At 32.2% G+C, this 23,382-nt stretch overlaps 3 protein-coding genes across 11 annotated transcripts in view; 1 reads left to right on the plus strand and 2 right to left on the minus strand.

Annotated features, from left to right (window-relative positions):
• LOC117175141 (wolframin) overlaps positions 1-4,993 on the minus strand; it is a 17,185-nt gene extending 12,192 nt beyond the window's left edge. The window contains exons 1-2 of one of the 2 annotated variants that reach the window (XM_033364719.1): positions 4,784-4,993; positions 3,946-4,050 (exon numbers count right to left, since the gene is read on the minus strand). In XM_033364719.1, coding sequence (XP_033220610.1) covers positions 3,946-4,050; positions 4,784-4,841 — 163 coding nt within the window. In that variant the 5' untranslated portion in view covers positions 4,842-4,993. Of the gene's footprint in view, positions 1-3,945; positions 4,051-4,243; positions 4,554-4,783 lie in introns of those variants that run through there. The other variant, XM_033364720.1, reaches the window with a different exon arrangement.
• The window catches only part of LOC117175142, a 98,294-nt gene that overhangs the window by 15,643 nt on the left and 59,269 nt on the right, over positions 1-23,382 (plus strand). The gene's annotated exons all lie outside the window — the stretch shown is intronic.
• LOC117175143 (epsilon-sarcoglycan) overlaps positions 7,206-23,382 on the minus strand; it is a 57,374-nt gene continuing 41,197 nt past the window's right edge. For 5 of the 8 annotated variants that reach the window (XM_033364728.1, XM_033364729.1, XM_033364725.1 and 2 more), the window contains 4 exons: positions 16,203-16,274; positions 15,514-15,660; positions 13,660-13,728; positions 7,206-7,577 (listed from right to left, as the gene is read on the minus strand). In XM_033364728.1, the coding sequence (XP_033220619.1) occupies positions 7,553-7,577; positions 13,660-13,728; positions 15,514-15,660; positions 16,203-16,274 (313 nt within the window). In that variant the 3' untranslated portion in view covers positions 7,206-7,552. Of the gene's footprint in view, positions 7,578-13,659; positions 13,729-13,784; positions 14,222-15,513; positions 15,661-15,882; positions 15,981-16,202; positions 16,275-23,382 lie in introns of those variants that run through there. The other 3 variants (XM_033364731.1, XM_033364730.1, XM_033364732.1) reach the window with 3 other exon arrangements.

Genomic DNA, 23,382 nt, shown 5'->3' on the forward strand with positions numbered 1-23,382 from the left:
GGGGGGGGTCAAATTTTACACAAATCTAATACCTTCTCTGATGAGAATGTAAAAAAGTTCTTAGGTTTAAAAAATTTCGAGGATACAAAGAAAATACGTCAAAAAATACTTTTAAAATAATTTTGAGCGAAATTTCTACTCAAATGAAGTCAATGAACGTAATTTATGGTCTTCTGGTATATTTTCTAAAGTTTAAGTCCAATATTTTACTTACAAAAAAAAACTTAAATTCAACAAATATTCAGTGAACTGATAAAGCGAGGTCGGTAATGTAGTTTTTATTTGAGTGTGTCACATGACCTTAATGCTAATTATATGAGAATTGCATTTTTCATCCTAAATAGTTTGAAATATATCGTAATGAAATGAAACAGGATAAAGTTTTTTTTTTAAAACATAGCAAAATTATTGGAAATTCCAATGTTTGCTTAAAATTCAAATAAAGCCTAATATAATTAACATTTTTTGATGTGCTTTAAATCATTCAAAAGTAAATTTCTATAACACCACACCAACTTATCACCATTATTATTATTGTGAAAATGTTGACTGGCTTGGTGCAACTTATTTCAAGTCGTATCAGAATGTTGGAAAAATTAAAATATTTTGTCTGATGATTTAAGGGCATGTGATGGAAAATTGTCGATTTTACCAGTTTTAGGTTCCCCCGGCTTTTTTCTAGAATAATAAATATTTTGTGTTAAAAATTTGGGAAATGATAGCGAACATGGTAACGGACGTCCCCACACACTTTTTTTTGTAGGTTAATTCAAAAAAGTTTTTATTTAACAAAATGTGATTAAGGGCATGTGATACAGTTTCCCCGGCTTTTTTCCACAAAAATGAAAATTTTTAAAAACTGAATTCGTAGATGCTATAAAATATCATAACGAACGTCCCCGGACTCTTTTTTGAGGGATAATAACAAAAAAAATTATTGTGCTAAATAAAAATATTATGCATTATTTTGAGGTTACGTCGTTTTTCATCTCTGCCTTTCCGATAATCTGGAAATTATTTATGAAATAAACTTTTTTTATTGCCTGCAAACAAGGTTCATTCCGGGAGATTAGTTACTATGTTTATTTGTATGTCCAAAGTTTTCGGCCAAAAATATTGTGTAGTTTGGAAGTAACGCTCGGGTGAATTGTAACACACATAACCACGAAATATACACGCACGTTGTTAGCAATATCAAACATTTTTTGGTAAAAAAAACACAAAAAAAGTGTGTGGGGACGTCCGTTAGCATGTTCGCTATCATTTCCCAGATTTTGAAAGCAAAATATTTCTTATCCTAGGAAAAAAGCCGGGGGAACCTAAAACTGGTAAAATCGACAATTTTCTAAGTATCACATGCCCTTAATTTGCATAGCGCTTAGGAAATAGTATCGATTTTTTCAGTGTTAGATTCCCCAGCTTTTTTCCTAGGTTAAGAAATATTTTACCTTCAAAATCTGGGAAATGATAGCGAACATGCTAACGGACTTCCCCGCACACTTTTTTTGAGTTTTTTTTTTGTCAAACAATTTTTTATATTGCTAACAACGTGTGTGTATATTTCGAGGTTATGTGTGTTACAATTAACCCGAGCGTTAATACCAAACTACACAATATTTTTGGACGAAAACTTTGGACTTACAAATAAAAATAGTAACTAATCTCCCGGAACTAACCGTGTTTGCAGGCAATCAAAAAAGTTTATTTCATAAATAATTTCCAGATTATCGGAAAGGCAGAGATGAAAAACGACTTAACCTCAAAATAATGTATACGCATAAAATTTTTATTTAGCACAATACAATTTTTCGTTATTATCCCTCAAAAAAAGTCCGGGGACGTCCGTTATGATATTTTATAGCATCTTCGAATTCAGGTTTTAAAAATTTTCATTTTTGTGGAAAAAAAGCCGGGGAAACTGTGAGTATCACATGCCCTTAAGGAAATATACATTAATTTATTTTTATTATTATTTTCCTAACGATAAAATGTCATTTTTATAGCAACTAATTAAAATGTTTTTTAAAGTAAAGATCCCCATAATCGTAAAACTTAGTTATAATTTGAATATATTGTTAAAAAAGATGTTAAAAGTAACAGTTAATGATAAAATATATTTAATTTTAGTATTTGATAGTAGTAAATAGAACTGAAATGTATTCAAATTAATTAAGCGGCAAGAAAATTGGAATGACGATTACTGGGACTAAGTTCACGATTACTGAGACGTTTACCTTATTTTAGATTTTTTTTAATTTTAAGAAAATTGTGAAATTTGCACCATTTTTGCCAAATCTTCTTAAGTAATTGACAAAATGATTTAATCCTGGCTTCTTTTATAGAGAATTTAGAATACTTTTAATCTATTTAAGAGCAAAAATTTTAGCTTTGATATAAATTACATAAAAAGAACTGAAGTAATCGTCAAAAAATGTTGATGGTATCATATGGAGGTCGTGCGTAACTTATGTAATCTTTTTTTCTGGGGGGGGGGGGTACAAAAACTATTTCATACATAAGACTGTACAACTCCTACAAATTACGTGAAAAGTTTTCCTTAAATTTTCAACCCCCTGTGTAAAATACCGTAAGATTTACTCCGTGACCCCCTGCCCTCCCCTAAACTTTACTAATATTTTATATATTTAGGAACTAACATGTTTTCAGAGAAATTTGTGTAGCTTTCTAACCTAATATTTTTAAAGTATTAACAATGAAGTCGAATTTTTATTTAATGTGTTATTCTTTAGTCTATGAAGGATCAATATTCTTATTCATATAGTAAAAGCTTCTTCATTTAAAAATGTATGTATTTTGTTAAAAATTCGTCTTTTTAATAGAAAATCAATTATTTGTGTTGAAAACGCAACTGTTTGATCGAAAATTAATCTTCTTTGGTTAAGAATTGTAGCGTATTGCTAAAAGTTCGTTTTTTTTTTATTTAACTGTTTGGTTGAAAATTCAACTTTTTGGTTAGAAATGAACTTTTTAAATGGAAATTCAAAGGTTTTGTAGAAAATTCTTCTTTTTGGCTTGTGAAAATTCAATAACTTTCTCAAAAATTCACCTATTGCACTTTTGGTTAAAAATTGACCTTTGTCAGTTTAAAAAATCACTGGTGTGAATTCACCCTTTTCAGTATGAAATTAGTATTTTTGGTAGAAAAATCACTTTTTGGCTTGATAATTAAATTGTTTAGTTGAGGATTCAACTGTTTGTATAAAGTTCCTCTTGTTGGCTTGAAAATTCAACATTTTCGATGACAATTTTTTTCTTTATTAGCTAAAAAATCTTTCTTAATTGAAAGTTCGTCTTTGATTTGATTTGATTTGAAAATACGTTTTTTTGGTAGAAAAGTTAAACTAATTCATTCATTTATACGAAAAACTAAGATTTCACCAACGCTCCTTCCATCCAAATAGTCTGACGTTTTTGTACCCCTAAATAAGTTAAAGAACTAAATTTAGTTGATAACAATCATGTAATAACTTATAGACCCCCACAAAGGGGGATACCTGATTCAAAATATCAGGAAAAAAAACTACGTAATGTAGGCACAGCACCATACGATACGTGAAGCTATCAGATTATCCTCTCGCTGAGTCTCGACTAAAGAATAAAAAGAAGTTAAAGTAGAAGAAAGTAGATTTTGTGATAAATGAACATAGTCCCGATCCTAAATCAAATTTCCGTTGTTTTTCCTGTTCGCTAGACACCCTGCCCATTTAAAAATCAGAACTTTAAATTAGCCCTATTTTTAAGAACTAATTAATCCGAATACAGTCATTTCGCAAGCTTAATCTGCCTTAAATTTACAAGATAAAAAATTGAAAACGATCTTTGCGCAATGAAATTAGTTTTGGAAGTAAAATGAAAATAACTGTTTCTGGATTTGTGCATAGCACTAAAATTAGATAAATTTTTTTAATAATTTGTAATGCTTACCACACTGCTCTTCCAACAATTGCTTTGCCAAAACCACTTGAGATTCAGGACATCCATCTTCTGCCAATTGTGACCGCAATCTTCTGAGAGAACCTCTTGGTCCATCTGTAAATAAAAATAGAAAATCATTGAACAATAAAAAGGGTTTTAAATTGAATTTGTCCTTTGCTTTTACTATTAGAAATTAGCAAGCGATTATTCAACAATAGTAGGAAATTATTATTGTAAAAAATTATTGAACTAGAAAAACAAGGACTCCAAAAATCAATACTACATTTTCAGAGACAAACAGACGAACCGTAGAACCAAAAATCCATTCAAAAGCAATCCCTCAATTCACAATTTTCGGGTAGTGTATCTTAAACACCTCGTTTGAAATAAAACTCGCAACACCCTGACCAAAACAGTCTGAACCAATTTTCAAGGGGTTTGAAAGTCAGCAAATGAAGGACAATCGATTTTCTGTAACCTCAAAAGAACACTAACATTTCAGTTTTCTTAGATATATAATTTCCAATTTTTCAAACAGATCTAAGGCACACATGCTGAGAATTCTCTATCAAGAAACAAATTTATTCAATGAAATCTCGTATAATCTGTTCTGAATGAAATTAGCAAGTGAAATTTAGAGCTGTCAAACTTGTGAAATACCTCATTTTTAGGTTAGAATCTTGGGATAAGCAGAACACTTCAAAATATATGATAGTAAACAAACTCTGACATTTCGTCACGTGGGTGTAAAACACGAACTGTCAAGGATCGATCAGATCATTATTGATAAACACAAAACATCTGGTAATTTTTTATTCGACTAAAAGATCAAAAGGTATTTTATTACCGTGTAACGTCCACTGTTTCCTGCCGGAACGACCGGGTACTGGCACGATGCCGGCCATCTGTTCTGGAAAATCAGAAAATTTTCGGAGACGCGCGTTAATATTTTACTTCGAAAAAGAACTTTGCCATTGCCCGCCTACTTTTCACCCACGAAAACAAGTTTTACAGGTCACAGGTAGACGTCCAGGCTCCACAGGTTTACGCAATTCGTGGCGTTGAAATTTCGGCGTGGGTGCGCACCAGGGACGTGTAAAGGTAGAAAAAAATCTCAGGGAGCAGAAATTTTTTCATTTTTTTTTTTACTTCTCCAGGGTGTCCGCTGAGCCAGGAAAACGGAAAATGACCAAATATAATGCAGTTTAAAATATTTATTTTTAATTATTCAATTATTTAATATTGCATGTTCAGTTTTAACAACATTAACATTCAGTTTTGAAGATATTCAAGGAGTTGTTCAAAGTTGGGATTTTTCTTTAAATCTCATCAATTCCCTACCCATAGGAAGTACATTGGATGACTATTAATTTGCCAAACATTGTTTGCGAATGGCGACTCGTTTACGAGAAAATCGAATTTTTTCAAAAAATGTTATGAATTAAAATGTATATTAATTGAATTCTCATCTAAAATTATGTAAATACTACATTTTGAACATATGGTTTTAATATAAAAATTGCTGTTTTTTCGAATTCTTAAGAGTTAAAATGTCAACAGTTGAAAATTCGATTTTCAATTTTCTTTAATTTACATTGGTTGAAAAATTAATTTTTTACTCTTGAAAATTCAAGAAAGAAGTGAATTTTGTCTTTCAGAAAAGTGTCAAAATCTAATATTTACTTAATTTTATGCATAAGAATCTAATTAACATTCAATCCATAACAAAGTTTTTTTGAAAAATTTGTTTTTTCGTAAACTGGTTGCCATAGGCAAAAAATGTTGGGAAAATAATGATTATTCTTCCAATTGACTGTCGTATATGGAATTTATTATATTTAGAAAAAAAAATCCAGCTCTGATGGTCTCCTTGTTAAACAATTCAAAACTAAACGCGTTTAAAATACATTTTTAAAATTAAAATCGTGCAAATTTGACCAACTGTAAATATAAATTAATTAACAATTTTTTTAAACAAACTGCGGTTCGAGTATCCAAAATGGAACAATAATTGACTTTGTTCAAAACAGACAATTTAAAGATTTTAATGTTAAAAATTGAACTCTTTCAATTTGAAAGTCTTAGTAGTAGTTAAACAAATGAATGGGTCGGTTGAAACTTTATAAACTATTTTTGAAAATTAAGGCGTAGATTTTTATTTCTCAACCACAAATCTTTGACATGTTCTATTATGAAAAGTTTAAAATTTGAAATTTTACAGTTGAACGACATTAAATTTAAAATTGGTCAATTAAAAAGTGTGAAAAACTTTTATTTTTTATGTGTGTAAATTATTGAATGTTTGAATTAAAAATTGTTTAGGCTTCAAATTTAAAAGTTTAAAATTTAAAAGAACGTAATTTGAAGTTCAGTTCTGATTACTTCAAATGGAAAAAAATTCACCTATAAGATTTGGAATTTTTTACATTCAATGTCCGTGACAATTTTTTGCGAACCGGGGAAAAAACGGAAATTTCTTTCCTCGATTAAAACCGTCACCCTGGACTATTCGCAAAAGTCGATCAGGATTCTAATTTTATAATTATTGATTATATTGTGCAAGAAAGATATATTTTCTGGATGCACGGAAATTCCGGGTCAAATGTGCAAAATTATTTACAGGCCGTTCAAGTTTTAAAATTCAATAAATATTCCAAATTGAAACATTTTCAATACAAATCTTAATTTTGTATCATATTCAATTTTAAATGCTCAATCAACAATGTAATTTAAAATTAAAATCCTAGACATTCTGTACAGAATTTCGAATGGAAATGTTCAAAATTATTATGTTGTTTTCATACGATAAGAGATGACATGACCGAATAAATTTTTCTATTAAGATTAACGCAGGAAATTTTTTCCTGAATGATAATTTTATAATTGAAAATTTTACTATTTTTACTTACCTGGTGATAATTTGTCATCATAGAAAATAAAAATAAAAAGTAACTAAATGAATCATATTTATAGGTACAAGTTTATTTCTATCTTTATAACATAATATTTTAGCAATTAATTAAAAAATATATTAACATCAAACAAAAATTTTATTTAAAAAACTCCTATCAATAAATTAATATATTTAAAAAATGTTTTGAATAAAAAGATAACAAAAGTAATACCAAATAAAATAAGAATATAAGGGATATGGAATTTTACAAGAAATTCTTTAAAAAGTTTCGCAAAACAAGAATATGACGAAATTTAAATTTCATTTTATTGTACTTAAAAATGATATAATTTTCGTTGGATATATATTTTCCTGATATATGAAAGAAACATTTTCTTATATAAATTTATCATCAAACACTGATTATGCAATGAAATCATTAAGATTTTTACTTGCGAATTATAAAAGAGTAACAACGAGCACAGATATTGTAATTTATCCTTCTGAATTTCTACTTCTGGGTATAATTATGTAATAATACCTTATTAAATTATTACAAACAGTATTACATATTACCACAAGTAAAATGCGATCCTTGAATCGTATCTTGAAGATTTTTCTTCGGAGCCAGTTTTAGTGATTTTGCACGTATCTTTGCAACTTCGCCCATCGAAATTTTCGACAACTTTAGCAAAACCACGTCTTAGCTGGCTCCTCGTGTAGTCAGAAATCCGCTCGAATTCCAGCACTAGATAAAAATTAAATTAAATATAAATTAATTCAGAAAATAACAGACAGTTCAAACAATAACAGTGTTACGTTCTTTGAGAAAAAGGCAATAACTATAGCAACAAAAAGTACTCAGTATTGAAAGTTTTTGGAAACTTTAAAACTTAAACAAGATAGTTAGGGAGAATTCTAATAACAATTTTCGGTACATTTTTTCAATACTTAAAGTATTTTTTTAAACGTATGATGAAAAAGTAAACATTGCTTCTGAGAATATTTAGATTGCGTAAGCCCTTTCCGATTTTTTTATGTTTTATTAAAAATTCGCCAACATGTTTCAACTCGGATCCGAGTCCTTTTCAAGGAAAAATTCTGCAGAGGATACATATATAAAAACTTATTATTTGAATAATAAATAGACATAATGTGATACGAGTATAATATACTGTATATTATACATTTTTCTTACGTTACTAACGCAATACGAATATGAGAAACAATTTCTTCGTACAGCGTTTATCGTCATTATAAAGATTTGTTGTGACAAATTTTGTTTGGATAGGTTACGACTTAATGCAATTGTTATTGTTGGTGATATTGTTAAAAGTTATACAGCAATTTTCTTTTTTTATTTTTGACTGCCAAAATTCATATTTTACAATGTATTTGTAAAATTACTTTATGTTTATTTATTATTTAAATGTTAAGTTTTTATAATATATTCTATCATCTGCAAAATTACCAAAAACCATACTTTCTATCATTAACAGAATAATTTCTATTACGATTTAGAAAAAAATAATATCAAAGGTCCCAATATTTATTGGAGTGCCCAATGCCAATTAGAAATTAATTTTTTCCTTTAATTTTTGAAACTCGACCTCTCAATTTTGTTTCTTTTGTGAAAAAGTAATTTCCTACTTTGATTTTACTTTTAAAAATTTGTTTAGAGGTGTGCTAGGCCATTTTTGGTCTGAGCATGAATGTTCTCAATTTTATATTTTTATTAAATACAAATTTTAGGCTGAAAAATTCTGCTATCCTCAGAGAATAAGTAAGAATTAATTAATTAATGTTCTGATATTGCCGATAAAACATTTCTCTCGCAGAATAATATGTGTTAGTGTACATAGAATTTCATCTATAATCTATAAAACAATGAAAATATTCTCCAGGGATTGCAATTTAAAAAATCCATACCTAGTGACACTTAATTGTTGAATTTCCGAAACAAACAGATAAAACAGAATTGAATTTTAGCTGCGGGTAATTTTCAAGGAGATAAAGTTGATTTTTTTGCATTGAAAGAAAACACGATTCATATAGTAATGACATAGATGGTAGCCATTCCCAATGTGGTGGGTAAATCTTAACACGTGAAGTTAATTTTTGTTGCAGGTAAAGATTACCCTGAAATAGCTGCAAAGGTTACACTTTGTTTTTTCTGTGAACCAAAAATATACCTTTATTGTAATTTAAATACTCAAGAGTACTTTAAAATTCACGTTCCAAGCCCAAGAATATCTTTTAACAAATTGTTTTTTATTTCAAAAGTTTTAGCTCTTTTTCTTTAATAAGTACGAATTCATTTTTAGGAATGCAAAAATTTTTCTGACCTCAAATCAGTTTTTTTTTTAAATTGTAAGCTGAGAAAATTAATTTTGAGACCTGAAACGACCTAGTACCACCTTTAAATAATTTTGGTTTAATAACATACAAACAAGGATATTATTTTTTCACAAAAAGGAACACTTCAAAACTTCGAAAATGTAAGTTTTTAATAGACACCCTAATATTTATCTAAGAAGAATCCTGTTCATTTGAAAGACTGTAAGGCTTTTTTCAAAAACGAGACACGTCCTCTAAATCAAGTTTTGCTTAAAAGAGCAGGCTAATGTTTTTAGTGGGACTAGTGGTGCAGTTAAGGACTGGCGGGCCCTGGTGCCGCCAGGGTATTATTTCGGAAGGCCTGGCGGTGCCCATGCCACACGGAATATTGTTCTAGTTAGCATTAAAAGGGCCATTTACGAACAGTATTAATAATTTAATTTGAAGAACGTATGGAACCCACTTTATGCCAGCAAAACATTATGAAAATATAATTATTTCAATGGATCTTTAATTATTTTATTGGAAATTCCCTGTGTACGTCTTGAATCATGTTTGTACAAACATGACTCACTGTACCAATACAGTGCAGTTACCGATTCACTCCATCAATTTTGAAAAATCCCATGGGATTTTCTCGATTCGTCAATTGGTGCTGTTGACTGAATTAATTCCAAATCACGCAGGCAATCCATGCTCAACTCACAAAATAATGTCTACTCAAGTATGTTGTTTTTAAAAGGTACTAAGATGACACGTATTTTATCAATATGCCGAAATTTTGTTTGACGACAAAGTTATAAGAATTTTAAAAACTAAAAACGCGGATTATCAAAAAATGTTCTAAATTGTTGATAAAAGCGTGATACTTTTTATATAGTATAGGTATTAATGTTTTTATTTGTAATGTTGGTAATATAAAAATTTTCGTCCTCTTTTAAAATTCCGAGGGAAATTTTTAAAAAGTCCAAAAGTGAGAAAATGGTGGCGGTTTTTCTAAAAATCTTCAATCAATTTATTGAAAAACACTTTTTTTTCTCATTATTTTTTCTAAATTCGACCTAACGTAAAGAGTATGTTTTTAAATATATTTTGTCCTCTGCCTGCGTCTTAGAAAGAAGGGATAATTTTTTTCTGAGAAACTAAATCTCTCGCTGTTTGCCTACATGGCACAAGATGCGAAAAAAGGAAAATAAATATTTAACTTTTTCTCTAAAAAAGTTCTAGAAAAATGCATATTCACACTTCTTTATTTTCTGGCGTTATTTTGGAGATTTTTGCAAAAGTATGTAGAAAATCATTCGAAATTTATTTTTTCTCAACAATATAATTTTACGGTTTGATAAAAACAAAGAAGAACACAATAAAACAGTTTCAGTAACTTTTACATACAAATGTTTCCCTTGAAGTCGGCATTTTTGAAATAATCGATACTCGCCATTTTTTCTAACTTACTTCATTATTTTTTCACCAAAACGTTGTTAAACCTATTGACTTCAGGAATTACTTCAGGTAATTTTCAAGAATTTAATTTCCTACATTAGAGACTACCGCCAGACCACTTTTTTAAGGACTACACCGCTGGTTTTACCCTATAAATTATGTCTTCATGATGATGCGTGCTGATTTTGTTTACTGAATATCAAAAAAATCTTTAGGCTCTTAAAACGACCTAATATTTGTTGTTTTTAAATCAAAAAAAGTTCCTATATGTGATTAATATTCATTGATCAATTTTCGATTTTTCAAGAAAATTAAAAAAGTTGTAAGGATAATTGTTCCAGGTGAATTACACTTTGGAAAAAAAATTGTTAACAGGACTTGAACAATTTGAAATGGTAAAGTGATTGATAAAAACGTAAAAAAGAAAAATGCAAGAGCAGGGGGGTGGCGGGGTTTATTTAGGGGGGTTTCGAAGGGTTGAAAATGGTATTATTGTGATTATCGGCGAAAGTGAACGTCAGAGAGAAAAGTGTTGAATAGAAAACATATAGATTATAAAAAAATATACAACTTTTATATCAGTGACTTCTTTGCATAACCTCAAAATGTCCGAGAAAAGTGAGAAAAACCGTGTTTTCTTCTTTTTTTCGTTTTTTATTTTTCATTTCCGCACAAATAATTTTATTCTGACGAAACTCAATGAAATTATACCTTTTTATGCCTACAATATTCGTAGTTTTTTTTTAGATGGAAAAATCAATTGGTTTCCGAGATAATCATTTGTTCCAGTCCGAAACACTTTTCTTTCAAATGAAATTTGTCCTTCAGAAAATCATCGTACAGATTTCTTTCAGGGCTTAATTTTTTTGGTTTTGACATTTAGTTTCTGATGATATGAAAAAAATATATAGACCCTATTGGAGAACATGCTCAAAAATGGAAAAAACTCGAAAAGGATGCCGTAAAGTTGTCGTAAAGATGTCGTAACGATGTCGTAAAGACGTCAATTGGTTTTTAAATTCTTGTTATATTGATAGATGTATAAGCATGCACCAAATGTACAAAATGTCATGGTTTGGACGATTATTCGAACTTCGAGAAAATTTCGGAAGATTTCGATGAATACAAAGACGTTTCACGTGAAATCGAGCAGCGAGGTCTTCGATTGAACCCGGAAATTCAGTTACCCGAGGAATTTGGCGATATCGAAGAACGTTTGAAGATCAGGAAGAAACGCAGTATACTGAAAATTCTTACCATGAAGATCAATTTTATATGTTACCAAAAAGACCCAGACTAGCGTAGTATTGTTTATTTATATATTTTTATATGTAAATTATGTTGTAAACAGTCATAGTGTAAAAATCTTGAGAAATGAAATATTTTTAAAAACAAAATATTAAATTCTAAATAGTTTCACCAAAAATGGCTTATATATCTATAAATTTTACAAAAATTTAAAAACCAATTGATGTTAAGGCAAAAAAAATTTATTTAATTCGTATTTTTCCTTATTCATCTGAAGCTTCATTATTCGACTTGAATGCCGATAGAGTTAGTGTTCAAAAATGAAGCTGCTGTCAAATAATAAAATAGAGTTTTTTCGTATTTTTCCGTAAAATTGAATGGACTAATGAGTTTCTTGAGATATTTTACAATCTAAAGAAATTATCAACATTTAGTGAAAAACTGATCGTTGCAAAAGCCACTTTTCGAGTTTTTTCTATTTTTGAGCATGTTCTCCAATAGGGACTATATATATTTTTCATTTCATCAGAAAGTATATGTCAAAGCAAGAAAATTGAACTCTGAAAGAACTCTATATGATGATTTTCTGAAGGACAAATTTCATTTGAAAAAAAGTATTTTGGACCGAAACAAATGATTATCTCGAAAACCAATTGATTTTTCCATCTAAAAAAAAATGGTGAATATTGAGGACATAAAAAGTTATAATTTAATTGAGTTTCGTCAAAATAAAAATTTTTTTGGCGGAAATGAAAAATAAAAAACGAAAAAAGAAGAAAACACGGTTTTTCTCATTTCTCTCCGACATGTTGAGGTCATGTGAAAAAGTTACTGATATAAAAGTTGTAGATTTTTTTGTAATCTATATGTTTTCTATTAAACACTTTTCTCTCTGACGTCAACTTTCGCCGAAAATCACAATAATACCTTTTGCACCCCTTTTACCATGCTCCCGGATTTTTCTTTTTTATGTTTATTATGAACCACTTCATCAATTCCAATTGTTCAAGTGCTATTAAAATTTTTTTTTTTAAATAATTTAATTCGCTTTGACTAAATCTTGTATAGCTTTCAAAAAGCAACGTTTTTCTTCGTACCGTGCGTTGTTTGGCTTAAAATGTTCATTTGTGTTTGTGTTTAATTTTCGTTTTATCGAAAAAAAGTCGTAAGGGTAAATTCAAAATTGTCGGAGTTTTCGAGTACTATACGAACAGCCGTACATCGAATTTTTGAATCTTGAAAAAAAAGTGTTCTCGCAAATTTTGAAAATGCTCTAACTTTTTAAATTTTTATCCAAAATAGCTAACTAACGAACCTGTCTTTTTCTTTTAGATCTTAAAAAACCCTGCAAAAGCTCAATATAGTAGGATCATTTTTTCGAAAGTTATCGTGGCTACAGTCTATAGACAGGCACCTTTGTAAAAATGATTTTTTCTGATTGAGGGGGTCTCAAAACCTGGAGATTTGATTAAAACCGACTTAGTCAAATTTTACACATAAATATAATTAGGATGAGAATTTAACAACAAATATTGAGATATTTTAAAGATGACCTAACGATTGTTTATCATATTTGTTAAAAATAATCAGCAGGCATGCCCAAGACATTATTTCTAGGGTGCAAACTTAACTCTAATCTTTTAAGTGTAACTTGGTCCACAGCAAGCGTGAAGAATTAACTAAGAATTGGGCGGAAATCTTTTTAAAGATTTTAGTCTAACGGCGAATTAAAGAAAAATAAAAATCAAAACTAATGTTTGCAATATAAAAAAACTCTAACCAGAAAAAATAGAAAAACTTACAAATTGTTGGGTCCCATGTACGGAGGCGGATTTGGCCGAATGTAAGGATTGGTCCGTTCGGTGGAGATTCTGAAAAGAGAGAAATGCATCTGAGAAGGTGAAGGATCGTGGAAAAGAGACCTGGGGAACGCGAACTCGTCGATGCTTTAAATTCTTTTTGTTCTTCTTCTTCTGAGAAGCTGAGGGGCTCGAGAGGCTTCACATACAATTCCCAATGCCAACGTAGATGTTGAGAAAGAACCGACGAAGGAAAGGGTTTTTAGCGGGAGTATACCTAGCATAATTTACCGGCGCCTCCCGCTGGCGATGCCGATGCCTCTTATTTTTTAAAGAGGGCAAGGAAAAAATTTGTATCCCTGTTATTGCGTGCTGCGATGCCCCCGAGGAGCGGACCACCGCGATATTCCTCGTATACTCTCAAAATATTCCATATATTCCGTCAATATTCCTGTATGTATTCCCAGATATGAATAACCATCCTTATCGAAAGTGTCCCACAGTGTTCTGATAAAAAGGCAATCAGTTTCTAGCAAACGTTTTCATAGAATTGCTATTGCGATTTCTGTTAAAACAAAATGGGTCAGTGTCACAATAATTCCTTAACATTTCTATGCATTTTTTATGAACATTCAACGCAATATTATATCAAATATGCTACCCCAAGTTTTTAACTATTTTAATAATACGCTTTTTGATAGCAATTTAATTCAATATAATCCTATCATAGAATAAAGTAATGATAGCATTTGTTGCACGACATTTTTGAGAGGTATAAAGTTTTATTCAGACAACTTCGCGTTTTTCAAAACACATATGTTCTCATGGAAAAATAAAAGAAAGTCTAACCGTTATTTAGTTAAAGTTTATCCTGTAAAGTTAATTTTTGTTGCAGTGAATGTTTCATCGGAAATCGATGTAAAGTTTATCTTCTGTTTTTTCTGTCATAAAATATGACATCCTGCATTCCTATCAACTTTAAAATGCAAGCTCAATACGTCCTACCAAATTATATTCGTCGGGAAATATTATACTTTTCTATCAAAGTTTTCTCATTCAAACTCTATATCTTATTAATCGCACAAGACTTGTATCAAGCCTTATTTTCCAAAATCTAGGAAATTTGTATCTAACTATCCATCAAGAAAGCTTACATATACTTTTCCATCAAGATTTTCCTATTGAAACTTTACTAAATCCTCTATAGGACAGACAGCTGTCTCAAAATCTAAAAATGTCTATCATATTCTATACAATACAAATGCATGGACAATTTGTATCGAAATCAACTCGTTGAGAAATGTTATAACTTTTTACTAAGATATTATCATTAAATCGCTATCAAAAATCAAGGAGTGGGAACATTTTTATTGGAAAGAATACTACGATCTCTCGATGGATATAATTTAATAGAAATATCCAAGTTTTTATTATGTAGGATTTGATGAAAGTCTGGAGGGGATAAGATTAGATAGGATTTTAATGAGAAACTATCGATATAAAAATGTAAGATTCCTTGATCGACATAATTTGATACAAATTTTTCGAAACTTTATTAAATACACATTTGATTTGATAAAGTTCTGCAAGGATAAGATTTGATAGAGTTGCAATGGGAATCTATTGATAGAAAAGTATAAGATATCTCAACAGATAGAATTTAATGGGTGGACCTATTACCTATATCTATTTTATATTTTACGTTCTTCCTGTTTTTTTTTAAATTCGAATCCCTTGAAATTAAAAAGTTTGTTTGATTTTATATTCGACCTCCAAATTCGAATATAAATGCAATATAGGAAACTAGCTCAGAATGATTTTGAGTTAATTTCTTGTTAAAAATCTCAGTTCTCATACCTGGGACTGCGAGACAAAGAATCATTCGGACTTGAGGGTTGTGCTGAAAGCGATCTTAAAGTTCCTCTACTGGATGTAGCATACTGGACCATTTGAACTCCATTATTATTTGGAAGACCTTCCACTGGAGTTGGTTCCTTCTTTTCTCTGAAAGAAATTTAAAACCTTACAAGTGGTTTGAAACTCCAAAAAATAAAATATCAAAAAGAACTTGAAATTTGGCTTTAATCATTAAAAATGAAATCTCCAAAGAAAAACTTCAGTTTAAACACTTTATTTATTGAGAAAATTTAAAAGAAACTTAAATAAATCGAAAAAATGGACAAAAAAAGCGTAAGACTCTTAGCCTCTTTAATAACTTATACGCACCATTTATAATCCATGCAGATCACGTAAGAACAAAAAAGTTTCGAAAGACAAATAATAAACTGGGCGAAACTCTTGAAAACTCGTGCGGTAAAATTATTCTGCAATATAATAAAAATAAAAATGGCATGTAACATAAATTTCAAATCTATTCATGCAAAAATTCGAATTATTTATAAAAACTGCAAAGTTATAAAACAAGGGTTGTTATTAAGCTGTTATTTGAATTGCGCTTTTCACTTATTTTATGATTCTAATAATGCATCGTGATATGTTATTCTTTTAAATATGCAAAGATGCTGCAACGTCAATAAGAGATTTACCTCGCGACCTCCTTTCGTTCAAGGAAAATGTTAAAGAGTTCATGGAAATATTGATCTGATTCCGGATCGACCCTATACAAAAATGGAACATCATTTCAAAAATGTGAAACAAAGAAGAGGTAATCATGTAATATGCTGAAAAAGTTAACATTAAAAAACATTGTTCCGATATAAGTTGTTCTCATTTCTTCACAAGTACTGACAAAACAATACCAAATGGGTAATAATTGACACACTTAGTTTAATCGCCTCATTCACGCGTCAAACGGCCGTAAATAGATCGTTGCCCCTGCCCTCAAGTTGATTTCTATCAAGTCTTAAATGGTCTTACATATGTGTCGTTAAAGACAATTTTTTTGTGCCTGATGTCACTAACGATATGCCAGCTACGTGCGTATACGACGTTCGAAATCCTCGTTAAAAGTGTGTGTATACGTGCTGAACAATGCATACATTATGATAAACGCGAATCGCGATAAGGATATTATTAGTCGCGTACATAGATCGTTTCTATTTCTAAGACTACATATCTATCGGGAATATATCCTTGAAAGGTGCTAGTTTAGATCCATCCACGATCGTCAATCAAATTATTATTATTATTATTCAGGATCATAATAACTTTAAGATACTTAAAATACCTCTATGACTTCACAATGTGGCCTAATTTAAAAAAAGAAGTCAAGGTAATTTTTGAACGGAATGCAAACATTCTATAATTTTAAAATCTAATAAGGTATTATTTGACAAATCGCAGGATTTATTAAACAAAAGCGGTAAAGTGTGTGTGTGTGAACGTTTTATTATTTGAGGGTTCTGGAGCATAAAGGCGTAAGTGCCAAATTTTAGAAATGTGTTTTGTTGGTCTCTGCTAAATATGTCCAATTTAAGTTAAAAGTGGGTCAAAATCCAAGTTTTTATTATTTTAAAACGATTACTTTTTTTACCTGCTCTTTTTATGATTCAATGTAGCTAAGGAATACTTCGAAAATACTTTGTTGTTTTTTTTTTAAATTAAAAAATAAAGAAGTTATGGAAATCATTGTGTGTCAATATTTTGCTCAGAGGTGGTGGCTTCTTTTAGGACGTTCCTTTCATGCTATGCTGAACCTATGAGTATAGTAGCTCGAAAGCAATTTCTTGTTCAAAAAAAAAATCAAATGCGATAAGATGAGCCAATTTTCTTCAGGGGTAAGCAAGACTCGCTCGGTTCTAGCCTCGTTTTATTGTCGGGAATTAGAGAATTCAGTGTACGAGGCGGGATACGGGGGGGGGGGGGGGGGTATATTTTTAGATCAATCTACAATTCCATGTTGCTTATTTAAAAAAGACGTTCGTCCGACAACACTGCTACGACCCAGTCCACTGATAAATCTCTTTAGCAATCATCCTAGGTGGAGAGCTTCACAAAGTCACCATGTAAACCTCTCCAAGTGCTCAGTAAAAGCAAAGTATGAATCGGAGATATCGTTTCCCCTCAACTTCGAGCAAGATGGAAACCTGTCTTGAAATTAGCTGCAACAAAATTGAATCCCAGAGTTCTTACTGTGCGGGCGTATACATTTCTATGATTTGGCATCTATGTCATATTTTTCTATGGACAATAACCTTCAAAATATACAATTCCATTCTGCCAAAATAATAGCATCATAGTTGTTTACCTCAGTGAATATGTCAAGTTTCGTTCCAAGTAAATCGCATTTGCGGCATTCGTTGCTTTTCTTATTTCATCAAAAGAAAAAAGCAGTTGAAGCTTATAGATAACTGATAGAAACTTATGGTGAACATGCTCCAGTGATTAGAACATATGACACATGGTTTCGGCAATTTAAAAGTGGAGATTTCCATTCAACAGACAATGAACAGTGCAGCGAAAAAGTTCGAAGACGAGGAATTGCAGGCGTTATTGGATGAAGACCCAACCCAATCGCAACAACAATGGTCACAAACACTAAATGTGACCCCAGGAGCAATTTGCCAACGTTTAAAAGCCATGGGAAAAATCCAAAAGTATGGAAAGTGGGTACCACACCAACTGAACGATAGACAAATGGAAAATCGAAAAACCATTTGTAAAATGCTGCTTGAAAGGTCCGAAAGTAAATCTTTTCTGAATCGAATTGTAACGGGGGACGAAAAATGGATTTATTTCGAGAACCCAAAGCGGAAAAAATCATAGCTTTCACCTGGTGAGGTCGGCCCATCGACTCCAAGGCCAAATGGCTTTGGCCGTAAGACAGTGCTGTGTATTTGGTGGGACCAGTGTGGTGTGGTGTACTTCGAGTTATTAAAACCTGGTGAGACGGCGAATACGGATCGTTACAGACAACAAATTATCAATTTGAATCATGCGTTGATCGAAAAATGGCCGGAATGAGCCCGAAGACATGGCAAAGTTATCTTACAACATGACAACGCACCGCGTCATACTCGTCCAATGGTTTGCCTCGAAAGAGAAAAGGTTTTTTTGGGAATGGTATCCATGATTTGCCTGAAAGATGGGCAAGATGTGTAGAATCCAATGGTCAATACTTTGAATACAAATTTTTTGAGATTCTCTTGAGGATGAAGTGTTTTCTTTATTGAAAAAACCGGCAAATTTCAACTAACACCCCTGGTATTTCGTCTCAGACGTCTCACGCTACTGATGCTCTTTTTCTCTTTATCCGTCATTTCTTATAAACTATTTGTCGCTACCCTTTCCTACATATTTTCGACGTTAGGGCCTCTTTAATAAATCTTACTATTCTGTCCTCACTCTGCCTCTGCGTACGCTACCATTTACTTTACCTAAATATATTTCTTTCGTTGTCGTTCTTGCTTCTTTCTCTCAACATGCTCAAACTATCTCAATGAATTTATTTCATTCTTATCAAACAGTGTTTCTTCTACACCACATACTTAAAGAACCCTCTCATTACTGACTTCGTCCACTAGTGTTTTACCGTAGATATTATGTAAGAAATTGATAGCCACCGCGTTAATTTTACTCTTATCCTTTTTTTGTTACGTCCAGGTCTCGCTATCGTATACAGCATAGTCAGTGTAAATACAGAATTATATTTTGCTATATAAGTTTAGGTTTTTATATTTTTACTTCTGGAAATGGATCCCATAATGCCGATAACCTTCTTACCCCCGTTTACATACCAGGGCATCTCTCAATCGATATTTCCGTCAGTAAGTAAATAAACTACCAAGATACATGTACTGATTAAATTGTTCTATCCTTTCATCGTCTAACACAATGTTGTATACTGTTTTTTCACCCTTTCCTTCCAATACCATAATATTGTTTCATTCACATTAATCTTAAGACCCATGCTCTTAATATTAGTATTCAGTCGGCTCTACATTTTCTGCAATCCTTTCGATTGACTCTGCCATAACAACCTCATTGTCTGCAAACGCTAACCTACAAACCTTCACTTTCTAGATCATTTCTGAATTGTTGGCATCACCGTGGACTAAATGGGCTTTAGTCCACTAGATATAAATCCCCAGTCCTTTAGAGAAAAAAGTAATTATATGAGCATCCGCCAGATACCCCAGTCTCCCTGCAACTTAGATTCTTCTCAACAGGCATAGTCGCACGTTTCGGGCTGCGGTGTTTAGGGAAAGTATCGTGTGCTACAAGCGTGATACGACGATTACCAACTCACAAGATTTGCCACGCTCGCGAGGCAGACTCTATACTCGTTGATAACACAGCCACACAAAAAAAGTGTGCGGATCTGGTAACAAGACACACGTATTCCTATGGATTTTGGGGCGCTGAATTCAAATTCGGTATCAAAAATCACCCATCACGTCATGGTTGAGACATAACCTCGAAAAATGACGAAAAATCATGCACGGAGGCAAATAAATTTCAAAATAATGCCAGTGAAGCAAATTTTCACTTCAAAAACATGTCGACAACTGTGAAGGATCAACCCTTGCCTGATCTCAACTTATTTAACATAACTTTACCCAACAGAACCTGACCTCACCTAACCTGAATTAACCGAAATTTATTGAACTACACGTAAAGCTCTGGAAGCATATTTTCCCAGTAGCAAATGTGTGCTACATCGAATTGGTCAACTCGAGCCTAACCTAGAAATAAATCTAACCTAGCCTAACCTAACCTAACCTCACGAAACACAATTAAACTGATTGTGTTGTCCCGTTGTGTTTGCGGTACCGTTTCATTCAGCTTCGACTTAACCTACATAGACGTTTAACCTATCCTAACCTAACAAAACCTGACCTAGCCTAACCGATTACGCTGGCAACCCTGTTCTTGCGCACTTTCATATTTTGATATTAATAGCAGTAAATGTCTGGAGTTTCGTAACCGCTTGTTGCTAGCATTATTCGTCTGTGTCTGTAACCAGGGCACCTCCACGTGGTGACGGTGGGCAACGGATCCACATTGGCTGAGTCCCTGGGTAAACGGCGTTCATGCCGTCATGGCAGAAACAGGTAAAAAGTGTATTACGATGCAAGGAAAAACCCCAATATCGGCGTCTGGTCAGGGTGAGAAAGCGAGCTCCCCGACGTCGTCATCATGCAACCGTAGCTCTTCATCAATGGATCACTTAGTTGGTGTAGAGTCTCATGCTACAAGGAAAAAAACCGCGAGCATTTCTCAATTGCATGCCTGCAAGAATAGCTCAGATTCATTCTGTTACATTTGCAGTAAATATGAAGTGAGCAGTTTGCGAAAATCAATCGTTGTGTGCAAAATTTTTACGAAAGAAACAAAGAAACAAGAAAAGAAACAAAGAGCACCAAGAAACAAAATGGCTTCCTCACGTCATTTGCAATTCCTGCAGACTTATGTTGTATCGTCTAAAAAATTCAAACAACGAAAAGTACCGCAAGTAGCAATTGAAATCAATAAAAATGCACGCCAAACTGTTTTAAGCGCTTTAGAAGATGATAGAATGGAAGATGAAAGTTAACGTCATGGAGACGGTAGTGAAACCAGTGATGGAACAGAAAATAGTTCTGATGATTCCGATGAAAATGACGAAAAAGATGACGAATATGACGTGCATTAAAATGAAATTGAAGGTTCCAATATTAGTGTCGCAACTAGAACTGAATGATTTTATTAGAGATCTTGGATTACCGAAGGACGGCGCTGAATTTGCCGCTTCATTTCTAAAAAGAAGAAATCTTCTAGAGCCAAAGACAAAATTTTCATTCTATCGGGACAGGGACAAAGAATTCAGAAAGTTTTTCGTTAAAGACGAAGAGACGTCTTTAGTGTACTGCACTGACGTTAACGGACTAATGAACCACTTGAAGAAAAATGTGTACAGAGACGAAGAATGGCGACTTTTAATTGATTCGTCAAAATGCAGCATTAAGGCTGTTTCACTACATAACACGAATACTTACGCTCCTATCCCTATAGCTTACTCACCGGTCATCAAAGAAGAATATAACATTGTTAAAATGCTTCTGGAAACAGTTAATTACACGAATCACAAATGGCAAATATGTGGTGATCTCAAAATCATAACAATGATATTAGGCCAACAATCGGGTTTCACGAGAGAGCCATGCTTTATATGCCTGTGGAATAGCAGAGATCGAGCCAATTATTACAGCAAAAAACATTGACCTTTAATAGATTCATTCAAACCTGGTTCCCATAATATCATCAACCAAAGCCTCGTTGATCCAGAAAAAATTTTACTACCACCCCTCCACATAAAGCTTGGGCTCACGAAGCAATTTGTCAAGGCGTTAGACAATGATGGACAATGCTGTAAGTATATATCCCTTAAATTTCCTAATGTTTCAGCCGCTAAACTGAAAGAAGGAGTCTTTGATGGACCACAGATTCGAATATTGACAAGAGATACTAATTTCGTGAGCCACATGACAAAAATTGAAATGGACGCTTGGGAAAGTATTAAAGCAGTAAACGCAAATTTCCTCGGTAACAAAAAAAGTCCAGACTACAAGAATATTGTTGCGAAAATGATAAGAAACTACAAAAAGTTAGGCTGCTTGATGAATTTAAAACTTCACTTTCTAGATTCCCATCTGGATAAGTTTCCAGAAAATGTTGGTGTTTTCAACGAAGAACAAGGGGAACGTTTTCATCAAAACATAAAAGTGATGGAACAACGATATCAGGGTAGATGGGGCGAGGTCATGATGGCTGATTTTTGCTGGATTTTGAAAAGGGAAACGAATGTAGGGCTTAAACGTAAGCGTAACCCTTTGCATCGTTCCTTCGAAGAAAAAAGGACACGTTATAGCAGGCAGAAATCAGACTGAAGTAGGTCTATAAATCAATTTAATTACGATAAAAAGCAAGATAAAATGTAAACACGAAAGATAGTATAAATATATCCCTTAAGTTTAAGAAAAGGAGAGGGAAAGAATTTTTGAATAAAACTCTTATTCATTTGCATGTTTAAGTTACAGTTCAACATTTTAATTGATACAAACATTGTCAGGTTAATTGAAATGGGGTCAATTCTACTATAGTAATGTAAAGTAATGTAATGTGCGTCTAAATTTTTAACCACCTGTAGTACAATGAAATGAATTTTATTGTGTTACAACGGGAACACTTAAGTTGAGTTGTGTTGCGTTAAGCAAAATTTCGTTAGGTTCTGTTAAGTTAGATTCATTTGTAGGTTAAGATCGAGTTAACCTATTAAATATAGCACACATTTAAGACTGAGAACCGTACGCTTACATAGCTACACGTGTGGTTGAATTTCATTCGGCTACGTTAGGTGAGGTCAGGTTTTGTTAGGTTAGGATAGGTTAAACCTCTATGTAGGTTAAGCCGAAGCTGAATGAAACGGTACCGCAAACTCAACGGGACAACACAATGAGTTTAATTGTGTTACGTGAAGTTAAGTTAGGTTAGGTTAAGTTAGGTCAGGTTTTTTTAGGTTAGGATAAGTTTGACCTCTTTCCAGGTTAAGCCCAAGCTGATTCAAACGGTACCGCAAACACAACGGGACAACACAATCAGTTTATATGTGTTTCGTGAGGTTAGGTTAGGCTAGGTTAGATTTATTTCTAGGTTAGGCTCGATTTGACCCATTCGATGTAGCATACATTTGCTACTGGGAAAATATACTTCCAGAGCTTTACGTGTAGTTCAATAAATTTCTGTTAATTCAGGTTAGGTGAGGTCAGGTTCTGTTGGGTAAAGTTA

The sequence above is a fragment of the Belonocnema kinseyi genome, chromosome 6 (genome assembly GCF_010883055.1).
Source record: "Belonocnema kinseyi isolate 2016_QV_RU_SX_M_011 chromosome 6, B_treatae_v1, whole genome shotgun sequence".
Taxonomy (NCBI): domain Eukaryota; kingdom Metazoa; phylum Arthropoda; class Insecta; order Hymenoptera; family Cynipidae; genus Belonocnema; species Belonocnema kinseyi.